The sequence below is a fragment of the Anopheles nili genome, chromosome 3, assembly GCF_943737925.1.
Source record: "Anopheles nili chromosome 3, idAnoNiliSN_F5_01, whole genome shotgun sequence".
Taxonomy (NCBI): Eukaryota; Metazoa; Arthropoda; class Insecta; order Diptera; family Culicidae; genus Anopheles; species Anopheles nili.
Window position 1 is genome coordinate 19,205,660 of NC_071292.1, and position 20,956 is coordinate 19,226,615.

General features: G+C 49.1%; 3 protein-coding genes across 3 annotated transcripts; 1 reads left to right on the forward strand and 2 right to left on the reverse strand.

The window, feature by feature from the left end:
* Positions 1 to 6,656: 6,656 nt before the first annotated feature.
* Positions 6,657 to 10,744, forward strand: LOC128723854 (uncharacterized). The gene is made up of 3 exons (XM_053817621.1): positions 6,657 to 6,981; positions 8,665 to 9,190; positions 9,694 to 10,744. Exons 1-3 carry the CDS (start codon positions 6,657 to 6,659, stop codon positions 9,860 to 9,862), a joined length of 1,020 nt encoding a protein of 339 aa, XP_053673596.1. The 3' UTR covers positions 9,863 to 10,744.
* Positions 10,745 to 12,915: 2,171 nt separating this feature from the next.
* On the reverse strand, positions 12,916 to 14,888 carry LOC128726221 (uncharacterized). The gene has a single exon (XM_053820015.1). It carries the CDS (start codon positions 14,886 to 14,888, stop codon positions 12,927 to 12,929), a length of 1,962 nt encoding a protein of 653 aa, XP_053675990.1. The 3' UTR covers positions 12,916 to 12,926.
* A 1,763-nt stretch (positions 14,889 to 16,651) lies between these two features.
* Positions 16,652 to 18,089, reverse strand: LOC128723458 (uricase). The gene is made up of 3 exons (XM_053817203.1): positions 17,839 to 18,089; positions 17,485 to 17,763; positions 16,652 to 17,414 (listed from the first exon to the last, which is right to left on the reverse strand). Exons 1-3 carry the CDS (start codon positions 18,038 to 18,040, stop codon positions 16,912 to 16,914), a joined length of 984 nt encoding a protein of 327 aa, XP_053673178.1. The 5' UTR covers positions 18,041 to 18,089; the 3' UTR covers positions 16,652 to 16,911.
* Between the last annotated feature and the right edge of the window lie 2,867 nt (positions 18,090 to 20,956).

The window sequence follows — 20,956 nt, forward strand, 5'->3', positions numbered from 1 at the left end:
AAAGGTTCAGACACCTGTGCTAACGTTGATGTCCAGCACGGGTTTTTTTTGTGGCTTCTTCTGGCTAGTTTCCCTTAACGATTGGTTTGAAGCTAGTGCTAAATATAACGTGAATTTTACACCGTTTCAATTTTCAGAAGAGACAATCTGTGATCCTTCACTGTGCTGGCTAGAAAAGGGGGGATACTTTTGCAAGCCCTTCGTGCGACGTATGCGAATGGCCGTCGGCCCACGGCCGTTCGCCATCGTTCGCAGTAAATGATTCATCCAATTTCATTCTACATTGGCTTATCATTGGCTGTAACGTGCGGTGATGATGGGCTGGCTGGTTTGGAATGGAGAGAGAAAACAAAAGCTCGCTGCCCTTTTCCTCAATAAATCGATAACCGTAAACAGACCGGTGCGATAGAGAAAGGTACGGTTACACGACACACGTGAACCGACGCTCTATTTCCGCCCCGGTAGGGGAGAATGCATTTCACATGAAACGAAAATGAAAATGGCATGCGAGAGCAAAAAACCCAACAAAAAAGAATCCCCGAGAAGTCCCACAGCGAGCCGTGTGCAATTTTCCCAATTATTAGCACCAACCGGGGATCATTTTCGCCGGCGTTTTCGGTTCACTTTGAAGTGTCCACGTCTGCTTTGAAATGCTATCCATCCTAATGGCATCCGGTCGTGATCGGTGATGACATTTTCTCGATCCAAGATGGCCTTGAATAATTCAAAGCACTCGATGCTTGAGCTTTGAGCTTGTCTGTACTTTTCCTCTCTTCGATTTCATTATCCGCTAGTAATGAGCTATTGCATGAATGAAGATGGGATGGAAAAGCTGATAAAACGGCTTTATGCTTGCTTACCGGTTGAACTTTGAACGTAAGTCGTTCGATTGCGTTTGAAAAGATAATATATTACTTTTCGCATGGAAGGATAAGGGAAAGAAATTCATTCTAAGCCAAACTGATCTGATATTATTAAATCGAATGAAACGAATGGAGTGCAGCAGGGATATGACCGTACGTACAAGTGCATATACGCGCGTTTCTTGGAAAATGTGCGTATATGACGGTGATCCGGTACACTAATGGAAGCGGCTTAAAGTGTTCCGCGTTCTGAGAGGGAGGAAAATATAATTATTTTTTGTGTACGAAAAAAAATGCATTGTAAAACCTTTTAAACCATTTCAAAAAACGATAAAAAGCACATGACGTTGATGGCCCGATGAGGTTCTCGTTTGTTATGTTCACACGCATTGGCACCGTTTTTGAAACGGGATATGCTGTTAAAAGCCTCAGTTGGGTGAAACAACACAGCAAAAAAAAAACCTCTCCCACATGAGAGGCAAAAGATAATTAAAGTTAAAAATATGTTCTCTCCTTTCTCTCGGTACATTCGACAATTTTCACTTCATTCACTCTTCGTACGCAGCCGGGATGAAAGTTTCCACAATAGCTATACCGTTATGAACACAGATCCCAATTTGTTGTCTGCCACACGGGTCCGGGGGTCGTCAAACAATTTCGTAAATGGTTCCGTCCAACCACCGCCTACACGTGTCAGGGTTGAGCCTGTCACCGTAAGGTGGCTTAACGAAGTGTTACCGATTACATCTGCGCCCCTTCGGACATCCGGTGAGGGATGAAACTATAGTTTGTGTGAACATTACTGTGGAAATTCGGTTAAACTCGTTGAATGCCTTAGACGTTTACTTCCATACGTTTGCAAAAATGATTCGGAAAAGTTTCTGTAGAAAATTCCCGGAACTTGATTTATTAGTTCACCTTTCGATGGAATGTGATAGAGGGGTTTGGGTGTGTTTTAATGATTGTTCTCAAACTCGGGTTTGCTTACTTACGTTGCCTGGTTATGAACGCCCAGAAGGACCTCACCGTGCTTCATGACGAACTTCCTTTGTTCCGAAATTCAGCAATCTAGGCACGTGCGCCCTACGAATGAATGTGCTTAAATGAATGACCCCGTAGCAGGATCAATCTTTACCACTCACTTGACAGAATTTGAATGGGTTGTTCTGTAAATAGCACCAGCACCGCCTCCAACACCACATCGTACGAACGATACAGATTCATGGAATATAATCGCAACAACGCAATCGGAACCGATCGGTTTTATCGGCCCACTTCCGGCGATGGGAACGATCGGAGGAAATTGGCCGTGTCATTCCGGTGGGTGTCCCGGAACGCCCCATGGCAGCTTGTTGCCGACACTTCATTGTGCCGTCGTATTTTCCACCCTGCGGCTTGCTGATGGAAAGGAAAAGCTTAGCCGATGGACGTGTCGCTTCTCCGGAAGCACCAATCGTGCCCGATTGAACGTTTATTCGTTCGCTTCGAGCCCTTCACGGGTCAGCTTCGTAGGGAAAGAGAACGAAAATAAGAAAACTCAACAACCAGCTCTAGGGGAAATGAATCCTTCGACAGTTTGGCTTTCGAATGGCGAACGGCGTCGTACGGGTTCGTAGTTTTTCCCTTTGCTTTCACCACGTTTATGCGTAAAAATCGCCATTTCCCTCGTAATTTTCCACCCACAGCATCACCGCACCGGTGACGGTGGCTTTTGATTTGATTACAATCGCAGCAACCGCTGACACTTTTTGGCTGGGGGGAAATTTAATAAAAAGCTCACCGATGGATATCGGTGGTCAGCTCGCAACAAAGCTCTTCCCCAGGGGTTGCTTTGGTAACGGGGTTAAAGCGAAACCTGCCACTGAACCTTTTGACACAGAGTAGCTTAAGCAAATAAGGCGCGCGAACGAATGAACGCGTTTATTTTCTCGGTGCAATCTAAACAGCGAGTGGTGACGGAGGCCGATGAAGCGAGGGAGTGGATTGGGATTATCCCGTTCTTTGCGTAGCGGCTGACGTCAGACGCCATTTTCCACGCTCGAAAGCATGTCTTATCATCTCGCGCTGTGGTCAAGACCGTAGCCCGCTCGAACGGATGTTTGCTCGTGCGTGTGTACCACACGGCATGTACATAATTTTCGGGAAATACGCCTCTGTGCATATTTGTTGCTGACTGTTTTTTTTCGTAATATGTTTTTACCCCAAATTACACAAGCCCTCGTTTGTGGTTCCCATTCGATGGTCGGCAGTCGCTAGTCTGCCTGCTAAATATTTGTTGAGCTTCATCGGTGGGCAGTCGAAATGCTGTTTGGTTGAAACAGCGCAATGGTTCGCCAAAACGAACTATTAATTAACAATTCCACTGATTTATTAGAGGAACGAAATAATCATACCCCCACAAACGGGTCTTTGGTTTACGTAAGAAGCCGTTTTTGGTGGGATTTAATTAAATTCTCCCTTTTTCCTACCTCCAACTTCGCACCCCGTAATAGCCGTCGAATTTATGAAACCCGTTATGAACGGGCTCATTTCATGGATTTTTCACACAAGCAGTAGTTTAAAACTTTATACCGTATGCTGTACCCTGTTTCCCTGTGATATTTTGTAAAAGTAAGCTGAATAAAACCCGCGACACCAAACTGTTGGCCATATTTATCAGCCGCCGGCACCAATCGATTCCCAATTAAACCCGCTGACCTATCCGAATGAGCAATCGGTCCTCAGAGAACGGGTCGAATTTACGCGCGAAACCATTCTGGTCCGGCTGCTAACACCCGCCAGAAGAAGCTCCTTGTCGATTCGCAATCGATTTCGTGGATTCTTGCGTCTCGACCAAGCCGTGACCATTTGCGAAACTCATTAGCTCCATAAATCTCGGGCATGTCCGCCCCGGGGGCATGGATTCGGTTATCGGTTCCAACGCAGAAGCGGCTGTAGAATGGGTGCGAAAAGTCCCACAGGCGAAGTCCGTGCGAAGGAAACGCCAATAAAATGTGACCGACGTAATGTGACAAAATTAGACCGACCCTTGGCAGCTGGCGTCGAGTGGGTGTTTTGACGTCCGAATTCGTTTTTATAAAAATGCCTTCGTTCATGTGCAAAAAATGAGGAAAAAAACAGCCTTTCTTAACCCGTTTACAGGGCGGGTTGATGTGTATTTTGACTTCATTTAAACCCAATGTCGATGCACTGTTGGCTCTAAAAATAAACACCCCAGCTTCGTTCGGTGAACGAAGAAAAGATCAACCAGCGTGGAGTAAATCGAATGTAACAAAACGTCTACCAGTATTAACGCATCGCTAATTGATTGATGCTGTAAACTGGCTGGTCTACCACCGAAAGGATGGCTGAACTGCCGAAAGATAATGAATAATTAAAATTTACGTAGCATGAATATTAACTAGCACGCGTTTGATCGTAGGCGCGTCGCGGCCACGGTTCTCTTTAATAAGCTCTAAATTGACCCTTAATAGACGATGAAGCTCGTGATTGACGTTACGATTACTTCATCGAACCATTGGCAAGCTTAGCAACGTGCGTTTTTTTGTGGTTAAAGCAGTACTTTAGAACCACCCACGAATAGTTGCAAATACATCGTAGCTTATTTGATTTACTGACATCAATTTGATATTTTTCAAAGCAATAATGCTTGAAAAAATGAGACACAAAAAAATACATCGTCTCTTCAGCCACAGGGTCTTCAAGTCCCCCTGATGGTATCCTTAACGTACACGCTTCATCGTACACACCAACACAAAGCTGCATTCTTTCACACAAGCGGACCAAAAAATAACGAACCCACCTTCTACGGCCTCAACATCCCGTGCGGGCGTCCACTTTGGACACATGGTGAAAAATGGCACCACATTGTGGGCCCATCCCCAGCGGGAAGACGACGCGTTCCTTTTCGTGGCTGCACTCGTAAATAAGGCGACCGTCTGCAAAAATGCGAACGTTTGGGATTTTTAATGTGTCCACCGCCGGCGGGTGCTGGACGTTTCTCTGCCGCCATGGTTCCAGACCATGGCATCGGTTTCGACTGTCGAAATCCTCACTAAAACGTGGATTTGGATGCTTTCAACGATCGGTGTACATACGGCCATCTTGGCCATCAGGAGCCACTCGGCGAGCTTTTTTTATTCCTTTTCTCTCCTACAGGCATTTGTCCCTGGTGCACTTTTTTTTTTGCTTTCGTGATGTCCCGGTGCTGCTTCTCCATTTCGTGACGAAGTACAATTTCTTCCCGAAAGCATCGCCACACCACACCGTACGCTAGTAGGCGGTGACATACACGTAAGCTTCGGTGGGTTTTGCGGTGAAGCAGCAGTAGGCCATGCCTTTTGAAATGGCGCGGTGCATACGCGTAGAAAAACCCACGACGATGACGCTCGTTGTCACCGTGTGAGAGCTGGCGCAGGTTTGGGGGTGCAACAATTAACGTGGAGCACGCTCGCCTGTTAACCTCACACCGAGGTCGAGTCCGGAAAAACCACACCGTGAACGAGACCTCAGCTACTCGGAAATGGTACGGGGAGTCATCGTATTCTTGGTGCTCAGCTTGGCGCTTACCACAATGCGAACCACTAACGAGCTCTCGGTGGAAGGATAATTGTGCTTTTACTGTGTGTGTGTATGTGTGATTGTATGTTCACGATGGAAAATTGGGTTTTGTTTGGGTAAGAAGCTGCCGAAGCACGGGGTTGCCATGTTGCGTTCTCTAGGACACGGCTTACCGCCTCGTAAGGAATTTTCCTTCGAAACATTGTTCTTTTTTTTAACCTCCACCGTAAAAAAAAGAATGCAGAAAGCAACATTCCTGTGACCAAACGGTTCAATTAGGCGCGTTCGGTGGAAAAGCATACACGAGCTAGACGCATTTCGGAGAACCTTCGCAGAGGTTTGCTTGGGAAATTGGCCGCCTTTTTTCTCTCTCTCTCGAGGATAATGAAAGAACAAAAAAACACACACACACACACACACACCGCCCCAACGGAATGGAGGGCAAAGAACGCGAATTGAATTGTTCGCTGTGGGGGTTTCGCTGCAAAAAAGAATGGAAATTGCATGCCTATTAGTCATGCGGGATCACCGTCTTTCTCGTCAGGTTTTTCGAGGAACCGGCGTGGGCAAAAATCCCCGCTCATTTATACGCAAATGCGTTTAGCAGGAAAACAAGCGCTGATTCGATTTGAAGCTTTATAAAAGCATTCCTGATTGCTGGGAAAGTGCTCGTGATGTGCCGGTGGGTGGTGGCTTTTAGATCGCACCCAAGCCTGAAGGACGTTGGCGGGAATTCGTTCTTAGCATTCGCTCCTTCTGCAAAGGCTTTTGCAGCTTTGCGAAGACGTCGAGGGGCTAGATTTCCGTCAATTAATCATGTTCGAGAGCAAATATCACGCTCCACCAGCTCGCAGTCGTGTCCAGTTTTCGTTCCCAAAGCGCACCGCGCAACTCCCGCGAATCGACCGAATCTCTAGTGCACCGTTAGGACGAAACACGCGAAACGGCGAAAAAACGGTCAACTAACGACGCTTCGCGCGGGCTCATTATTTCCACCGTTCAATGGAATTTTCTCTTTCTAATTATCGTCCGCGAGCAGGCGCGAGTGCGACGCAAATGCGCATCGATCCGTGACCATCGTGACAAAATCCGCGTACGATCCGCTCCAGCAGTGTCCCGGCAGTGAATTCCCGTACCGGGATTGTGAAACAACGCGCCACAGATTGAACGGTAATTTTTGCCACCAGAGGGCACCAGAGACATCGAGGCGAAAGCGAACCTAGTGGCGTGAAAATGGCCGGCGTGTGGCTGCTGTGGGTGTTACTTGGCCACGGGCTGGCGGTTGGGTGGTGTTTCCCGGACGACCCACCCAAAACCCACCCCAGACCGCTCGAGGCGCTTTTCCGGCCAGGTCCAAAGCGCCTGCCACCCGGCTCGGAACCGCATCCCGAAGCTTCCCTACTGACCGGGCCAGTTCAGCAGCCCTTGGCGTTCCAGCATAGGCGTGTGGAACCGGGTAGACCGTATCGGTGGCATGGGGCGGATCAAAGTCCGGTGCCAGCGTTTCAGCGTGCCCTTCCGGCCATCGACGTTGGTGGTGTCGTGGCCAGCGAGGACGGTAAGTGTAAGGAAATTAGATTCACCCCGGGGGTGGATGGGTTTCCTGGCAGGTGGCAGGTGGCAGAAGGGATAGTGCGCTTTCCAGGAAGGACAAACGAACGGCCAGGATCAACAGGTTGGACGGAACGCCTCCGGTTAAGCTTGTTATGGGCCACGCGGAGGGATAAATTGCATTTTCACCCGAACGCGCTCTCACTCCTGGCCGGTGGACCATTTCATAATTGAGAGTGATGCCGGATCATGGCAACAGTCAGAAAGGGCCGGTGACACCGTTCCGATCGCATGGTACAAGGGCGGTTGGGTCGTATCGAAGGATACGCGCGACCCAGTGGGAAGCGGTAATAAATCGAGATACTGATAGCGATGAATGAATACAAAAATGCGCCCATTTATCGTCCGCTGGGCACGCGCGATTTGGCGTACGTCCGGCTGCCAGGTAATTGGCATTTAATAGGACCCAAAAGGACGAACGCGTGGGCCGGTGGAGGTCTCCAGGGAGGGCTCCGTGTAGTTCCTTTCGTTTTTTTCCCCTCCGTTGCTCCCAATCACCTGAACGGGCTGCGTGGGGATCGGAAGGATCAGACGCGTGACTTCCCGAGCGCGCAATTCCCCGAAGCCCGAGGGTTAATCATTGCCCGTACCTAATCCGGCAATCAATTTCATAGAAAAAAGCGTTTCGATTGAAATCACCAGGTAGGAAAAAGGGCTTTTTTTTGCTCTACCCTTGTGCTCTAGGAATAATTGAGCATTCTAACGGAGCGCCAAGCTTCTCGAATAAGAAGTGCCCTCTGCGTTCTGGCCTAATTGATGGCAGGTCCTTCGTCCTTGCAGAAAGACGCCGCTATGTGACAGGCTCACGGTTCAGCGCAGGTCAAGAACAGGGAATTTTTGTGCGTCATTTGCAGCTCGTAGTAGCGTAGCTTTTTCGCCCCGGGTCTTAGTAACAGTTTCCTGGAACGCTCGTGTTCAGCTGTTGAATGCGTTGATTTGCTTAGCGCTCTAATGGAAGGTGTTCTATCCAAGCTTTCATTGATGCAAACATCAGCATAGTTGTGTCTAAATTTAGTAAGTCTAATTAAAGATTGCAACGTATTTCGGGAGGCAAACACAGACAGAGTTAAGGCCTTTAAAGAGTCCTTAAAGTTTAAGAAAGCAGGCAAGATAGCCAGAGATCTTCTTCGCCATCTATAAACGGCCATTTTGCGTTCTTGTTAGTTAGTAATTGTGATAGCCCAAAAATTAAATGAGCTTTACTTTGCTTAAACGGTTCCTTTAAAGGAACATAATTCGTTGTACATAGCGCAGTTACATAGAAGCTTTGAAAAGCATGATTCAGAAACTGTTCAATGTTCAATTCGAAGAAAAATAAAGATTGCTGTAGGTTGCAGGTTTACCAAACTGGAATTAAAATACTGTAAAAATACATCCACTGAAAGATCAATCGGTTTGCTGTCGTTCAATCCGATTCGTTGCTCCCACGGTTCGCAGACTCTTTAATTCCTAATGTGCGCCTCTGGGGGCTGTTCATCTTTTGCTCTACACCTCTCTGGCCGAAATATCCATCGTCGTTTTTATTTTCTTTCAACACATTTATTTTATTTACTCACCACCGAATAATTGTCCCCCCGGGGGGGGGGGGGGGGGGGGGGTGGCTCGATCCCTCGGTACCCTCCAATTTCAGACCTCACCAGTCACGAGGGACCTGCCCAACCGGACCTGCTCGAGTTTCCCCCACGCTCAGACCCGTCCGATATCGACAACGACGTTGGAGGCGACAACCCACTGCTACTGGCCGCCCTCGGTGCCATCAACCGGCGCCGGGGAGTGGCCACCGGTGAGCCCGAACCCGGCAACCACGCGGTCGAGAGCATCGATCTGATCCGGGAGCGGCTCGAACGCATCAAGCAAGAGGAGGACATCGAAATCAAATCGAATCTGCTGATGAAGCTGTTGACGGAATTGCCCGAGGGACCGCTGCCGATTGTCTACATTGAGGATGCGGCCGGTGGGGTGGGTGGTCCGTCCCCGGGCAGCCAGGCTCCAACCGGTGATAGTGACGGCAACGATAGCGACGGCGAGGACGACGACGCCGACGGTGACGCTGACGCACCGGAGGTGACGCAGCAGCTCACGCCCAACGGTGGAAAACGGTCCGGACGCTACTATCGGCGTTATCCGTGGAAGCGCCAGAATGCACGCAGCCGCACGTAAGTGGGAAATGGACGCTGTGTGTGTGTGTAAGTGAGCGAGAGAGAGAGAGAGGGTCGAAAATTGAATTGGAAATCGAAATCGAGCCGGCGGTTCACGAAGATGAAAGATTTTACCAGACAAACTGGTGTGTGATGGAAGAGAAATGAGATTTTGGTTCGAGCAACAGAAGGAACCATTTAATTGAAGGCATTATTTCAGGCACTCCGGGTGTCTGTGGCTTGAGGACGTACAGTTTTTGTAGAGTAAAAAAAAATACACTCATCACACGACGCAAGCGGGTCGATTTTCCATCGTGACGTCTTTGATTTCTTTGCCAGAGCTCACGATTGCTTGGTGGAGGGTGGGTTTTTTGCAGGCTAATCTCTCCTATCGAACCACACACACACACACACACACACACACACACACGTAATGCAACACATCCAGGACACCAGCAGGTGGTGATTTGCATTTTTCATCTCCATTTTTGTTCTCTCTCTCTCAAAAAATAAACTTCCAGGTACGACGCCGAAGCACGATATCTATGTGTGCCGAGCCGTGACGACGTCTTCAAGCTGCTCGTTGGGCTTCACGAGAACCGGATCGGGAACCACCAGAAGACGGTGAACTTTTGCAACCGGAAGCGCCCGGCAAAGGCCATCTTCACAAACATCCGCTTCCTGGGGTAAGGTGGGACCTGCTACTGTCCCATTTTTTCCCGCCCGTTGACACGCGTGATTTCCACGAAACCGCCGGTGAAACAGTTTCCCACTGTCTGCGCCGGGTCCGGGAAAAAAGGTTTTCCCGGTGGAAAGCCGGCGCGAGACGCGAGATGAATCCATCAACTCTGGGGCGCCAAAATGGAGTCGCCCCATGCAAGCAAACACTATTGTATACATACCCTAGAAGGTGGTGAAGAAGAAGAAGCAACAACAAAAAAAAACACGTAGAAAAAGCAGCAAAAAAATCGCCAAAAAAGCAAGATGAAACGAATAAAAAAAATATTAAAAATCATCCTACAACATACGCATCCTCGGCAGAAGGCGCATTCTTATCGTATTAATCCCCAGCTGTCCCTGGTGTCATTAGATAAGGCTCAAACCAGCACATAAACGATTATGCATAAACGTTTTCGGTTAGTTTTTCGCTCTCCCCAACGTCACCCGAACCTGTTGTGTCGCTCGCCCTAATTCACCCAAGCTGACCGAAGGGCTTACGTGGGCACAATAGACACGGAACCGGCTGGTGGGTGGGTGAGAGCAGCAACAAAAGAAAAGCAAAAATTAAAAGGGCTCAAACGGCAAACTAAACGATCACACCGTACGATAGGGCTCTGTATGTAGGTGTATTGTGTGCGTGTTCGTGTCCGATCAGCAGGACTAGAGCAGGTCCTTCCACTGGCAGCATTTTCTCCTTCTACTAGCGGTGGTTTTTGGAAGGTAAGCTCCCCGGCTCGGGGTTGTGCATTATGGTGTAAAGAAGTAACAAAGTAAAGGAGTAACACAAGCAAAAAAAATATATATATACATATATATACACATAAATACACATGAACGCCTTTCCCCCAAAATGGAAGGGTTCATGCAGCAACACAACAAGTAACTAAGTCAATCCTTCCCATTGTAGAAGTAGATCGCAGATAAAGCCAGCGAGGACAAACGGGAGAGTGTGTGAATAAAAAATAAACTCTCCGCCCAAGGAACTGCGGGGTGGGGAGGAACTTAATCGGTAGGAATGGAAAATGAAAAATCTTAAACATATAATACGCGCATACATAATGCAAGGCTGCAACACACAGGCACACGTACACACATAGACACGAGGAAAGGAACCGATACAAGTTTCAATTTAAAATTCAACAAAGGAATAAAAGTAAAAATAAAGAATAAAGTTGTGGAAAATCCTGTACTACGTTCAGCATGGCAGATGGTGGATGGTGGTCCTTTTTATTTGTCACTTGTTTATTCGCCTTCGCCTCGCTTCGATGACAGGAAGTGCGCTGGAGTGAACGGTGGTGGTGTTAACTTCTCCAGTGGAGGATTTTCCTTTTTCCCGCCGGACGAAGGTTGTACAAACGAGACCGGATGAAAGAAATAATGAAATAGTTTAGAGAAAGCAGAGTTTCACTTGACATACTGTTGCCATGGTGATAACCGGACGGGAAGTTGCACCGGCCCGCTTTGGTGAGTAATCTCAACCACAGATCGAAGCAAGCAGCAGGTGCGATGGATTCTGGTTGGGGGTGGAAAAGAAAAAAAAACAAACGAGCGACATCAGCGCAACCGTAAACAACTTTTACTCTAATTAGATTCCGCTGCGGGTGGTTGTTGCTGACAAGTTCGCTCTTAATTACTGATTCGTACGAATCTCGGCTGCTTACCGTCGACGGGGATTATGAGGTTTATAGGACCCGAAGTAAGTAAGTAAGTAAGTAGGACCCGAAGTCCTTTGATGTGTTACAGCGAGTTTTTTTCTTAACAAAGCTCCCCACACAATCAATGTTACAATTTCTCCATCAGAGTTATTAACCATTTTGAAATTATCTGGCATTTTTTTTATTTCCACCATCTTCATCATACCGGAACTTGATTCAATTCGTCGCCATCCGTTTAAAGAAAGCTCCAAGCTAACCTTGACTTACTGCAGCACGTTGAGTCACACAAATATTTACCAGCGCGAGCACGACACCACCGAAGAGTGAACCAAACATTTGCATAAGTTGCTCGTTGCTTCGTTTCATCACGCTTCCTTTACCGCGTCACGTTTCGGTGTCCATTGTTTGCTCGGGGTGTAATGCGTTTCCGTGCTTTGGCTTCAAAGTCGGCGACGTCCACTTTCCACGTCTCACGGCATTCCACACGACGGTGTGAACGATTACTGCCCATTAGTAGCCGGTGATACCGCTTGTCACTGGGCGATCAGCTTTGGGGGATGAATTATTGACGAACGGCTCGGGTACAAACGCGTGGGCCAAAGGGATTATTTCGGAGGGTTTCAGTAGGGTGCCGAAATGGTCTCGTCACCCTGTGGGAAATGTTTTCCCCAGCATACGGCCCCTTCGTATACTAAGCAGCTAGCGAAGCCAACAGCAACCTCAACGTGCATACTTTAAGCACGGCCGTGTCACCATGACGAACAGCGTCCATTACTGTTGGGGCCCAATTTCACACCGAGAACAGTATCCGACACCAACCCTAGCAGGGTCCTGAGCCAAGTCGCCCAAGTGTGTGCATGTGGCTTCTGGGTGTTAATCTATTATGCATGGCGCTTACTACTGCTAATGTTGGGTGAGTAATGTTGCCGTTACCCAAGGCGTCGGGTTTGCTCAGGAATGACAAATTTATCTATGGCTACTGCGATGCTTGACTGCGTGTCGGTTGAAGACCGCTGCAGAAAGGGTTACCATGGAGAGGGAAGCTGATAAACGGCTCGAAACACCCACTACTTGTAAGGTTTTTCCGGAACGAAAATATGGCTGGAAAGCTTAGCGAAATGAAAATAATAAATTCCGAACCCAATGCAATTTCTTCACACGAAACAAAAAATATCACCTGTAACAAGGATACTCATCGGAGTGGAAATGTCATCGAGTCGTGGAATGATAAGATATTGTGTCCTTTCTTCTGTGTTTGGTTAGTAAGGTATGTTTTTATTTTCATCTCGACACCAGTTTGCAACATTAACTGTCGGTTAGTTCTCTTACTCGACGGTGCGTGTCCATCGGTGATTTCTTTCGGCTTCCGCTGCAGCTCATCAAGCTATACACACGGGCTTAAAGAGCCACAACCAGTCCAGCTTTAAGCGAAACAAATCCAGCGTAGTAAAAATACACCGGTTTGTGGAATCGGCCGTCGGAAACTGAACGACGCTTTGGCGTTGGCTTTCCGCAGCCACAAGTGGAACTTCCTGAGGCCGCACGATTGGCTGGGCGTCGTTCAGATCGTACACGTAGTAATGGTGTGTGGTCTCTTGCGTGGTACTGCTGTTAGTCGTCTGGACGGTTCGTACCGGCAGCGTCAGTTGACGACCTTCAACGCGTGACATCTCGTAGCTATTCCGAGGAGTCTGCTCAATCGAACGCTTCACCACGTCATACCCATCACTCCTGCGCTTCAGTGGCACACGCTGTGGACAGTCCTCTTGCAGGACATCCAGCACGAACCCGTGTACGGTTGGAAAACGTCCGGGTTGCGTGTGTATGCGAATCGTTTTGCTGGTGTATGGTCCAAATTCCGCCGTCCGGTAGACTTGACCCGTCCGACAGCCACAAATCCGGCGTCCATCGAGCTCGATGAAACCACCCGGACATCCCGGGTACTGATCGCTGCCCAGGACGAAGAACTTGAATCCAATCACCAACCGGCAGGTGGCGGGTGAATGCCGTTGTATCCTCACGACGCAATCCTGCTGGACGGTGGTCTGCGAAGGGAAGTTAGCGCTGGCCAGATAAAACCGGCGTTGGGAAAACGCGTTCCGGCAACAGGTGGGACCCAAACCGGGGACAAAAGCGACCTGATTTTCCTGTTCATTGCGCTCCGTCGTTGGTTCGGGAAATTCGGGTTTTGGTTGGACCTTCACCGGTTGGTAGCCTGGTGGAGGACCTCCAAGGGACGTGGTACCTTCCGTGCCTGAGGTCGTTGGATATCCGGGTGGGTAGTAGGGAGGATACAGCTGGGGTGGTTGTGGAACAGTGCAAGGATTCTTCGAACAGGCAGGATTTTGTGGAGTAGGTTGTTGGGGATACACCGGATAACTGGGATAGCTGGGTGGACATGATTGATACCGTGGGTCGCAGGTGGGTCTGGGAGGATGAACCGGCACGTAAGGATAACTAGGAGTCGGCGAACATCCCCAAGGATAATACGCACACGGTGCTGGACATGGTTGGGAAGGATACGTCGGTTGGGAAGGATACGTCGGCTGAGAAGGATATGTCGGTGAAGGTCCGGGTGGAACATATTCATTTCCACCCGGATTAAACTCAGGTGGAATGTCCTGCCGACTGCTCACCACCTTCCCATCACCGGAAGTGAGCACCGTCATCTCAGTCGTGGTGTCTTGCACATTCGCTTCCGTCTCATCCTCAACCTGTAGTGTGCTGTAGACGGTGTACGCCGTCGAGGACTCCGCTGCTTCGTTATCAGCTTCGCTGCATGGTTGCCTAGTGACGAGGATCCTGAATCCTCGACCCGTTCCCCAACCATCGGTGACAAACTTCATCCTCAACAAACCTCTTGGAGCATCGTACACCTTCGAACCGATCACAGACCCACACAGGACCTCATCGTCACCGATCGCGAGGCGATCCTTCGAGCAGTTACGGGACGGTTCGAGCTGGAACTCGACGAACTGGAAGTGATACTGACTGCTGCAAATGAACGGTGACTTGAAGGTGTACTCGCAGTGCAGGTGACCCTGGTAATCCCCAGGAAATCCGGGCGATCGAATCTCACTCTGCAACCGTTTGTAAACGCCACCACACTCAACCACGCTCCGTCGATCACTGGTGAGCGTGAAAGCCTCGGAACGATCGGTGTCTCCGGTGCGTTCGAAGTCGTTGGTCATCCTGAAATAGTCCTTACTGCTTGCACCACCATCGTGCTCCAAATGAGTGGAACTTGCGTAAGCTCCATCACTCGTTGGCTCGATTGCAGCGAACTGCAGCACGCCCAAGACTGCGAACTTTATAATTGAGTTTGCGATTAACTTCGCCATCTTTTAATCACTTGGCGGGGCCTTTTTTTTGCTGGCAACCCACGACCGTACTTGTGGCTTATAGTCCCGTCTCCGTCCTGGTAATTATTTCTTAATTCGTACACACACACACGCGCGGGCGTTCACTTGCTTCTTGCAATCCACAAAAAACCGCACATTCGCAAACAGGGGCGATTTAGGGAACTTTTCCCATCACTTTTCGGGCTAGGACTTTGGGCACTCTCGTTGGTGGTGGTGGGCTAAAGAAAAGGTCCTTGTCAGGATCACGTGCCGAAGCGAAAAGCTCAAAAGCTACCTTCTCCGGTGTCGAACGTCGGCCACGCGTTCGAGCCAAAATCCGACGGCGAAATGATCAAACCGTCGGATAAGCGGCGAACTTTTGAGCTCATCAATATTTTAATGACTGTTTGGCTCACCGTCCCAGGATCCCTTACTCGCGTGCTCTTTCTCGCTCTCTCGCTTTAGCACACGCGCGCGTTTCTTGCGACTATCTTCCGTTGCGGCGAGGACGGTTTTAAAGTTAAGCCTTTGTTGACTTTAGCGTTTTGCTGTGGCGCTTTTGCACTCGAAGCCATCGTCGGTGGGCCGTCCGGTTCGTCGAAAGTGACGTCTCCAGGCCAGTTGTGTCACTTCCGGTCGGTGTAAAAGTGAAACTTCCCTGTCCTGGGTCTCCCTCCTGGCCGTACGTTTCCTCTGCTGGAGTGACCAACGTGCGGGGTTTCGTGGTGTTGTTTGACTTTGGTGCGAACCTCATCCAACCACGAAACCTACCCCGATGAGGCCTTCAAAAAGGGCTCCCCTACATACGCCCATTGGAGCCGTCGTAAAACTCACCAAGCTCCGAAGGGTGGCAACGAAAATCGGAACCCTCGTGAGGGAATGCGAACCCCACAACGGAGGGCATATTTGCCAGGGCGCAGACAATTACGTCACATTTACGGGCCGTCATAAACGGGGTCTAAGGGAGACCGAGTTCCGGCGCAGTCTCCAGGAAGGCTGGAAATAGCTGCCAAAGAGCCCCGAACGCCGCTAGGAGTTGCATCAAATATTGATTACGGCCCCGGGAACGGCTTCCTAATCTGTATTTCTTGTTCTCCCCGTCCAGCCGGTAAGTGACTTATATTGCGGATTGATTACATTTTACGAGTCACCGGTACCGGTACCGGTTGAATATTCGCAGGATGGTGGCACAAGAGGCATTAGTTAGCTCAAGCACGGCCAGACCGTATTGCCAATATCGTGTTATCAGTCGAGCGTTATTGGGTTCTAAGCCCACGAGAGCCGGCTCCGATCGTAGGTGAAAGTTCACCCGATCTCATTGATGCAAATAATTTCGCGATAAGATTGAGAAATAAATGTAAGGCAGAATATATAATAAGGTGCTTGGGTAGCGTGCGCTTAAAAAATCGTTTCGGCAGAAATTCAACCGGCTTTTGATGAACGCACAAAACAACAGGGTGGAAAAGGTTTCTAATTAAAATGCTCAACGTATTTCTCGGCACGTAGGCTTGTTCGCAAACACTCTTTGCAAATCGCCGCGGGTTGTGCAATTCGCAATCAATAAACACCATTAATTACGAACGCTGCGGGGCACAATATGAACCCGCGCAAAAATGACTGATTATGGACGGTTAATTGGATTTAGCCTTCCGTTTTGGTGTGTTTTCCCCCTTTCAATTCCATTAGAGAAATAAACTTCTGTAAGAACGTATAATCGTTGGCTTTGAATTTGCTTTTATTTAACTGTGCTTAACTTACGGACTTAATGCTAGTTACTAGTATTAGTGGCAATAGATCATGTATAAGTATAGAGATTGAGTAACTCCTAGCGATGCGGGAAGCCTTTCCCATCGTCACTTAAGCTAGGTTTACTTAAGGGGCACACAACCCCTAAAAGCCAAACGAAAACCACCCTCCCCAAACCCGTTCGTTTGTTCCTTCCGCAAACACACACACACGCACATACACTCGCTAAGTGTTTCAAAAAATCAAAACCAATGCCGCCCTGAACCGAAACTCCCCGTCATAGTTTGCTTTTCACGTAGTGATCCGATTTCCGATCGAGCTGGGCGTAGATAATGCCGGCCGGTTTGTCCACCGGCATGTACACCGTCTCCTCCTTCAGCTCGTTCTCATTCACCACCTTCGGGAACTTGCTAAAGTCGAACGTGAAGTAGTGCTTGTTCGGCATCGTCATGTCGATGGAGGAAATCTCGGGGATCGTCTCGAGGACCTGCTTCTCGGCTAGGTACAGCGTGTTCTGGACGCTCGGCGAGAAGATGCCTTTCTCCGTTTCACCCGCAAAGTTGTTCAGGATGCACTGCTTCACCTTGTTCCAGCAGTAATCGAAGTCGACCCCGGTCACGGTGGAGTACTGCCAGGACGAGCGCACGATCGTGCTGAAGATGCGATCGTGCTGATCCGGTAGCGAACGGTACTCGTCGTTCACGAAGTTCACGAATGCCGACTGCGTTGTTTTAAGGACACGCAGATCCGTCAGCCCGCTGATGATCGTTGGTTTGTCCTCTGAGGATATGCGAGAACCACGTGAGGATACTAGAAAATGGCGCGAAAAATTTGAATTTGCTACACTTACCGGAGCGCTTTTGCGTGACATCCGTGTACCGCATCGCAGTTGGCGTGAAAACGAACGCGTGGTTGTGCAAGTCCTTGTACGGGCCGGTACCGAAACCCATCCGGGACCACGGGTACTCCTCGATGTGTATCGAAACCTCCTCAACGTGCGCGTATTTGCTCAGAAAGTGCTGACAAAGCAGCATCCCGAACTCTTCTGGTGACTTTAGGCCGTGCTTTCGCGCCAGTAAGTAGACGGTGTTTTTCTGCGAATCCGTAGCCACAATGTCGCTGTTGTCACCTGTCGTTAGGGGAAGGAAAAAAAATCCATTTTCATTCATGTTGGGTGGAGTTGCATGGTCCAGGAGGTACCTACCCTCCAGATAGTCCTTTTGGCTGCGTAGCTTCAGCTTCGTGCCAACCTCGAACTCCTTTATCGTGTGCACCAGCCCGTTTCGTACCACGTGCATCACCTTCACGTAGTCCTTGCCGTACCCGTAGTGGCTAATCAGGAAGGGTGAATTTTCGTTGTCAAGGAGACCGTCACGGCTTTCATCGATGAGCTTTCTCGACATCATCTTGGACGGGTGACGTTTGAACTCTTCGCGTGTTTCCTTGAAATGCCTCAAATACCTAGAAAAACAGCGTAGTACCAAATAAAAGCAAAGTATTAACGAAGCAACGTTTAGCCATTCGTGCAATGTGTTAAGTCACTATTGACGTTCGCTTGTTTGCCATGAGCTTCCGGGAAATCCCCTCAAACGCGATGGTTTCCGGTTCATTTGCGCTTCAAAACCCCTCCATTAAATGCGAGCGTAAATCACTCCACCAGCCGGCTGGAATCGAAGAGAGGGCCCTCAGTGCTCTGATTTTGCCCGAATTACGGTGCCAGTGCCCTGCAATGTGCGTCTCATCTCGTTCGTTCGCATGATGAACGGTTCATCGCGGAAAACCGGTTTCAAGAGGCTGCTGCGGCTCGATCGCTACTGTTATTATTTTCCTCTTGCAAAGATGCTTCTTTACCGCGGCGCAATGACTGATGGGGCTGCCACGATAAGGGCGAGCTACATGCATAGACACACGGCCCTTTTCGCGAACCAACCCAAACCGGTTTCCCACCGACCGTCCGCCAATGATTGACAGCTGATGATGATGATGATGATGACGTCGGCCTGGAATTGAGTGCGTGCATCGAATGCGTGCACTGAGCGGGTCATACCGCTTCTCTAGATCACGCTTATCACATCAAGAATCCACGCAATGAGCCCACGTTCCAGCTCACGTAATGTTACGCAAAAGCGGCGAGACATGCTGTCACGATGACAATTGCCAAATTTTGGGTGATTTCTATTTCTTTTTTTGGCAACGAATTTCCCCGAATTCCAGAGACGGTGGCTCGGCCATCAAATTGGTCCATCGTAAGGTCAACGTTTGCGGACCCCCAGCCATATGGCGGAGTTGCAACCGTAGGCTCCGGTTGATGATAAGCAACGATCTTCTATGCCGTTGTCGCCTTCGTTTTCCACCGAAGGGATTATCTAATCGAGCGCTCGATTGCCCACCGTAAAGATGAGCGGCTCGTAGGGCCTTAAAGGCTTGAATTCCCAAAATATCCTCCTCCCCCAGAGAAGATCCCAAAATCGCCCAATGTCAGCTGAAGGTAACGCACCGTCACCGATGGACGAGCTTCAACATTCCGAAACGCACGTAGCACAAGAACCAAAGAACAACCTCATCACAAACCCACACACGAAGGGAACAACAACAAAAAAGCCATTAATGGGGCAGGTCTGGTTAGAAGGTTATCGGGATTTACTTGTCCGAAAAATATCACCAAACACGGCGGTCGAACATCGCCTATTGCCAGGAGGCAACGGCCAAAGCTGACCGTGATAACGATGACGTGATTAGTACGGGTCTGTGCCATCTGGCATTCTTTGCAACGAAAAGGAAGAGGCGCAGTGAAGGAGATTATTCGGGCGGTTTCTTGAGCATCAGCTCGTAAGGGACCAAGGAAGGAAGGATTCGTTTAGATGCCATACATGTCGCGGTTGAACCATTCCTATCACTACCGCTTGACGTTCGTTATCAACACTTTCACTCACGTTCACACGCATGTACTCGTCTGTCGCACGTAAGCTAACTGGTTTTGGATCCTATTTGCTGGCTCGTTTCAAAACGCCATTCAAGCATACAGTAAAGGAATATTACTGGAGTCTATAACACTTACTAGCTTCACTCTCGAATGGCAGGATATCGCCACGACCGCTCTGTGGTTCTAACTACGGTCTGTTATTGATGTTCTGTTATTTGCCAACACGCTCGAGGGTCACTTTACTCAAGCACAGACTTCCACTTTGCAGGATCTCGCTCGCCTAACCCACTGGTCTTACCTTGGCCACGGCCGACGCTTAAATGGGCCACCGGAGCGAGGCTCGCGAAGATTTTTCTTTTCAACGGCGATCTCGTAAACAATCGTTCCTCGTCGTCGTAACGGAATCATCATTCGTTCTGCCCTCCCCGTAGGTCTCCTCGGGGCCCTACTCCTGGGGGGTAGTTGCGCGATAATCGCCATTTCCCTCCTCCGGTGGGAGCGACGGGCCGTTGATGATCGTCGGAATTTTCCATTATCAAGGCTACCAATGCGGGGTCCGAGTGTTGCTTGTTTTCTAATCGAAACGGATGCTTTATCGACTCGAGACGTGCGCCGGTTTGCTGGGGCGCATATCAACGTACAGCTTCCGAGGGGTTGAGGTGCATTTTTTAACGGCTCGCGGTGAGCACAATGCGGCATACCTGTGTTGATTGATGGCGGGGTAGGCTTTGTAGGGCATTGAGGAGTGTCACCATGTTCACCAGGTACCAGCTGTTTGGGGGCAGTTCTGTGCTGTTTTTGCAGGGAGCCTTCTACTGCCAGGGTGGACGAGCTTGCCAGTGACCGAAAGCGAGGGTAAGTATACCCTGCGGAGATGCGTAGAAAATCGGTGATCAGTGATTCAGGATTTAATGGATGCGTCAATGGTAAACAAACCAGAACCTTACTGATAACGGGCGGCACTCCGTTGAGGGCACATTCGGGTTGTTTAGCTGGTTAATAGTTATCTATAATACGATGGGAGCGACACAAACGCAGTGATTCATGCCGAGGACAACGTTCGCAGCATGTTTACATCGCGTTTGAGCTTGTAATTTTGATTCATCAATAAATGCACCCTGCTCGAGGGTGGATTCGTGCTTCGACTCACGTGAACGAGTTTAATAACAAGTTTCACTTTTAGCACGTGGCTAAAGGAGCTAGCTGTTCAATGTTTTGAACTTGCGAGTGCTTTTGCTGTTAGTTTTTATTCAAAATATTTTGATTACAATAATTAAAAAAAAACTAAAACATTATAACTTGCTTTGCGGTCTAGTTTCCACCGCAATTTCTGCCTTGGGTTATGAAATTATTATCTCTAGACATCTCATGATCGAGCACCAGCTGGGGGATGGTGATC

What these genes read in the sequence shown, in the direction of transcription:
- LOC128726221 (XM_053820015.1), bottom strand. Translation starts at nt 14,888, where the DNA reads ATGGCGAAGTTAATCGCAAACTCAATTATAAAGTTCGCAGTCTTGGGC.
- LOC128723458 (XM_053817203.1), bottom strand. Translation starts at nt 18,040, where the DNA reads ATGATGTCGAGAAAGCTCATCGATGAAAGCCGTGACGGTCTCCTTGAC. An exon ending in CCAAAAGGACTATCTGGAGG is followed by an intron (nt 17,764 to 17,838) that starts GTAGGTACCTCC and finishes CCCTAACGACAG; the next exon opens with GTGACAACAGCGACATTGTG. An exon ending in TGTCACGCAAAAGCGCTCCG is followed by an intron (nt 17,415 to 17,484) that starts GTAAGTGTAGCA and finishes GCATATCCTCAG; the next exon opens with AGGACAAACCAACGATCATC.
- LOC128723854 (XM_053817621.1), top strand. Translation starts at nt 6,657, where the DNA reads ATGGCCGGCGTGTGGCTGCTGTGGGTGTTACTTGGCCACGGGCTGGCG. An exon ending in TGTCGTGGCCAGCGAGGACG is followed by an intron (nt 6,982 to 8,664) that starts GTAAGTGTAAGG and finishes CTCCAATTTCAG; the next exon opens with ACCTCACCAGTCACGAGGGA. An exon ending in CAGAATGCACGCAGCCGCAC is followed by an intron (nt 9,191 to 9,693) that starts GTAAGTGGGAAA and finishes ATAAACTTCCAG; the next exon opens with GTACGACGCCGAAGCACGAT.